At 38.6% G+C, this 4617-nt stretch overlaps 1 protein-coding gene across 5 annotated transcripts in view; it reads left to right on the forward strand.

Annotated features, from left to right (window-relative positions):
* The window catches only part of SORCS1 (sortilin related VPS10 domain containing receptor 1), a 482842-nt gene that overhangs the window by 341239 nt on the left and 136986 nt on the right, over positions 1 to 4617 (forward strand). For all 5 annotated transcript variants that reach the window (XM_011363774.2, XM_011363773.1, XM_011363770.1 and 2 more), the window contains exon 6: positions 433 to 497. In XM_011363774.2, the coding sequence (XP_011362076.1) occupies positions 433 to 497 (65 nt within the window). The remainder of the gene's footprint in view (positions 1 to 432; positions 498 to 4617) is intronic.

The following is a 4617-nucleotide window of genomic DNA, read 5'->3' on the forward strand; positions in this document are numbered from 1 at the left end:
CACTAGGTAATTCTGCAAATTTTAAATGAAAAACTTAATTAGATCAGTTTGCTGTGTAATCACTGTTCAATTCACCCAGCTAAGTCTGGCATCTGCCTGATAAGTCTTGAAAGTTTAATATACTGTCAGTGAGATTGTTGTAGGAGGACACATATGCCATGGGTAGGACTTATTTGCAAGTCTGATCTAATAACACGCAATATCCTTGCAGGGTTGTCTGGCCTTCATCAAATCAAGGTTTCATTATCGTTTTTCATTTGAAGTGGAAATTTTACTGTCAGGCTCTATAAATAAATACAGTAGATATATTCCAAGGTTTGTGGTTTTAGAATCCTGTGGACATTAATAGTCTGTGGGCTCAGCTGAGTTTCTCTAAGGCACATGCAAAATTATGAATGTTGATGTTCCTTTTTGCGTTTCTCTATTTTTCAGGTCTGTGATGGGATCAAACAAGGAACCGGATCTTGTGCATCTTGAAGCCAGAACTATGGATGGTCGTAAGTCAATTAACTTCTCTGGGAAGTTCATAGTAATACATAGTTTTATCAGTCTGTCATGAACCGTGTCTGCGTTTAGGTTTTTAAATCAGTGGTAATAATCCAAATCGTTTGGACATGACGACTACCTGTTTTTAGTAATTCAGAATTGTCTTAATAAATTTCAATAATTTTCATCCAATCCAGGTGTTTTTCTTTCCAGGTGGTGAGAAAATTCAAAATTCCTTATTTCTACAGTGTTTTATTGTTATTACTGCCATTTTGTTTTGATTCGTTTTTCCAGTTTCGTTTTTTTATCAGATGTCATCCAAGCAACACATCACTGTCTTATTTGGAGATTCACAAAGCACTTAAGAAGCATGAGAGAAAAGGAAGTCGAGGATGACTTCCATCGTAAGCAGCGGGAGAGGACAGTCCACCGAGTCAGTTGTTCAGAGCCATTGGTAGTTCAGAACAGCCTAGTTAGGTCAGCGACAGTAAAGGACTAACTTTCCATGGAGATTGTGGCTTTGGGTAGATGATATAGAGGAAAGTAAGGTACAGATCCAGAATTCAGACCCATATCTGAAGAACTCAAAAGCTCACTCACTAATTACGTGACATTGAAAAATCTACTTAAACTCTTTCTGCCTTAGTCTCTTCACTGTAAATAAAGTGATAATAATGAGTCCTGTAGTTGCTAACATTTACCAAGTACTCACCTTGTACCAAAAGTTATGCTAAGCACTTTAAATATTTTATCACAAATAATCCTCACAACAATTTGTAGATTGGTATTTACATTTTGCAGATGAGAAAACCAAGGCACAGAAAGTTTAATTAATATATTTAAACAACAACAACAACTTAAGTTTCCTCCACCTTCTTTGATCATGAGGAACTCCAGAAGTCTAAGGAGGTGAGAGAATACAACTAGACCTAAGATTGGGCACTAAAGGTGAAAAGGATGCAAAAAAGAGAGAAAATGTATAGAAGAAAAAGGGATGAGGAGGCAAAAGATGGAAAGAAAGAAGTCTCAAGTATAGAGGAGAGAAAAAATAAACTATCTACAGTTATCGCAGACCAACAAGGCTGATCGAGGTTGTCCAGCACTGAACTAGAGAATGATAATCCAATAATTATCAAGATATTCCGTTTCAGAAATATCCCTCACAACTCAAACACTTCGTTATCACTATCATTTGTGCCTGTCTACTTGTCCTCAGCTCTTCTGAACACAAAGGCAGACAAGATAATACCTGCCCTTTACCAGTTTATAACTAAAGGTCACCTGTCACTCCCGCAACCCAGACTCTCTAGAAACAGCATGGATTGCACTACTGTATGCAACATGTAATTTTTCATCTCTAGAGATTTTGCTTCCCCTTTGGACAATAAATATATTCTTTGGCAGATTCAGTGGAAGGACAGGTCAGTGTCCAAGCTGACCATCAGCTTCTTTCTTTATGAACTCAGGTGGAACTGCCATATGCCCAGCGCTGTGCCTGGCCCAGAATGGCTTCACCAGTGGAGCCTCTTTCTCACCACTTTGGTGGCCTTCTCTTGGTGGAGACGCCTCCGTTGCCCCGGAGCTGATTATGTTTTCTTGGATCTCAAAGTTCAGTTCTTACCACACGAGGGCCAGAGCAGTGATTTTCTAAGCAAAAGTAACCATGTCTTCTGTTTACAGCTTTGATTTACTCCCACTGCTCTGATGATAAAGAGCACAGTTTTCACCTGACCTATAGCTGCAGCATAACCTGGTGCCTGCTCATTTCTGCCATCTCTTCTTACTTTGTCCTGCCCTCACTCCTTGCCTGCAGGCCTTTGAGTTTGCTTTTAATTCTTGCAACATACAGAGTCCTATGTCTTGGCATAAGGCTCTGTTACCCGTGGTTTCCCCTGCCTGGAATATCCTCCCCTCTTCCCTCTTCCCTGACCAGGTCAGTGTAATTAATCGCTGTGGTTCAGATCTCAGGTTAAGCATCTATTTCTATTTTATTTAACTTTTTATTTTGAAATAATTTTAGGCTCATATAAAAGTTGCAAAAAAAAAAAAGTAGAATTCCCCTATCATTTTGACCCAGCTTTCCCCAAAGATGGCATCCAATAAAACGATAGAACTATATCAAAATCAGGGAAAGTATCATTTCTTAGGAAAGTCTTTCTTGAACTCCCAGTCTAAACCAGTTTCTCATTCTGTTTGCTTTCATCCAACCCTATTCTTTTTCTTTTTGTACTCACCTCACTTTGAAATTACGCATTCAATTTACATGATTATTTGATCACAAGTTTTTCTCTCCACTATTCTGTAAGTGCTATGAGTACAGGAGCCATGCCTATCTTTGTTCAGTATTGTGTCTCTAGCACATGCCACAGTGTCTACATGTAGAGAGAGTTTAATAAATATTTATTGAATGAATGAATGCGTAGTCGGCCAGGTGTCAGGGTTACCAGCTGGCTGCCTAAACTCACTTACCAGGTTGCTTGAAAATTTTAGAGCATCGCATCTCAAGCTTTAACAGTCATTTGGCCCACCTAGGGACCCTGTTAATATGTAGATTCTGATTCAGTAGGCACCCAGGAGTCTGCATTCCTAACAAGCTCCCAGGTGAAGCCCATGATGCTGGTCTGTGGAACAGGCTTAGAGTAACCAAGTCCCTTAATGAAAAACTAATGAAATAGCTTTAGGGTCTATCTCCAATGACTACACCCCTCATTTAGAAAACTCTGCATGAAATTGATAACATCCTAGATGGCTTTTGTTTTTGAGCTTTTGGGAATGAAGCTATGTTCTAGCATGTGGCATTTAACGCACATAAGCCCGTATCCTGAAAAGAACAAGTCCATCGCTTTCTCTGATCTGCACATTCTTTTTTTCACCCAACATCATTCTCATGCTCCCTGCAGGCATGGAGGTTGATAATGCCAAACTGTCATCTCAGGCTCACCTTACACAAGGCATGAAATATATCACTTCTAATTTTATTTATTTTATTTTACTTTTTTTTGCAAAGGCAGCATCTTCAGAAACTATCCAAGAGTGAAAATTCAATAAAGGGATTTAATTTGAAAAGTTATCCCTGTCAAAACAAAACAGAAAGAAAAAAATTACCCACCAATTGAAATAAAGGATTTAAGCATAATGCCTGACCTGAGTTTTTTAAAAAATGAGATTTCTTAGTATCATAACTTCTCTCTCTCTCTCTCCCTCTCTCTCTCTCTCTCTCCTCTCCCCCCTCTCTTCCCCTCTCACCCCCAACACAGTCAGTAATTATGGTTTCAGGTAAAAGAAACAAAGAAGAGGAGGAGGGAAGAAGAGCACAGAGAACTTAGAGTAGCGTAGTGTTAGCAAATGTAGCTGGCAGTGTGTTTATCAAAATCAGGCTCCAGGCTGGTCAGTTGCTCCAAGAATTCCAGTACCTATATATCCATATGTTACCTCTTTCTCCATTCCCTGATTGAAATCCCTCTTACTTCTTTCTCTATCCCTTCATAATTATTTAGTATAAAATTTAAGTATATAGAAACTATTTTTTTTATTCTATGTCATACACCTTCTAGGGTAAATGCAAAAAGTAATATGATATTTTTTACTTAGAACAAGTGCTTTTTTTTCTGATTTTAATGGGTTTGGGAATTTGTAGCCAAGGCACTGAGATATTTGACACAGGAAACATCTCTCACTAACTTATTTGACTCATCCCCATGGGGTTGGCTGCAAATGCTTATCTGGGTTTGTTATTCAAAGTTCAGTTTTAGTCTCGTTTCATCTCTCCCCAGATTACATTTTATAATTACATTCTGTTGCATTTGAAGTCTCTATGTTTATAGGGAGGCGAGCTCTGGAAAGCTCTTGCTCTATGAAGGTCTATGACTAGCATAGACATTTCTTGCCAATTGTGCTGTGAAATCTGTCTGGTAGTTTACAACTGTGACAAGGAGGTTATTCTTTCTTCTATTACCCCTCTGCCTTGGGAGGCAAGCCGAAGAGAGCAACTTTAATTACAATCAATCACAAGAAGTATTATTGGAAAATTTTGAACATATTTATTGAATGTGGCATTTGATATTGGCCCCTACATTCAGTCGAGGACAAATTGACAGATCACCATCCAGGAAAAAAAGATTTTACTGTTGA

Source organism: Pteropus vampyrus, unplaced genomic scaffold (genome assembly GCF_000151845.1).
Source record: "Pteropus vampyrus isolate Shadow unplaced genomic scaffold, Pvam_2.0 Scaffold89, whole genome shotgun sequence".
Classification (NCBI taxonomy): domain Eukaryota; kingdom Metazoa; phylum Chordata; class Mammalia; order Chiroptera; family Pteropodidae; genus Pteropus; species Pteropus vampyrus.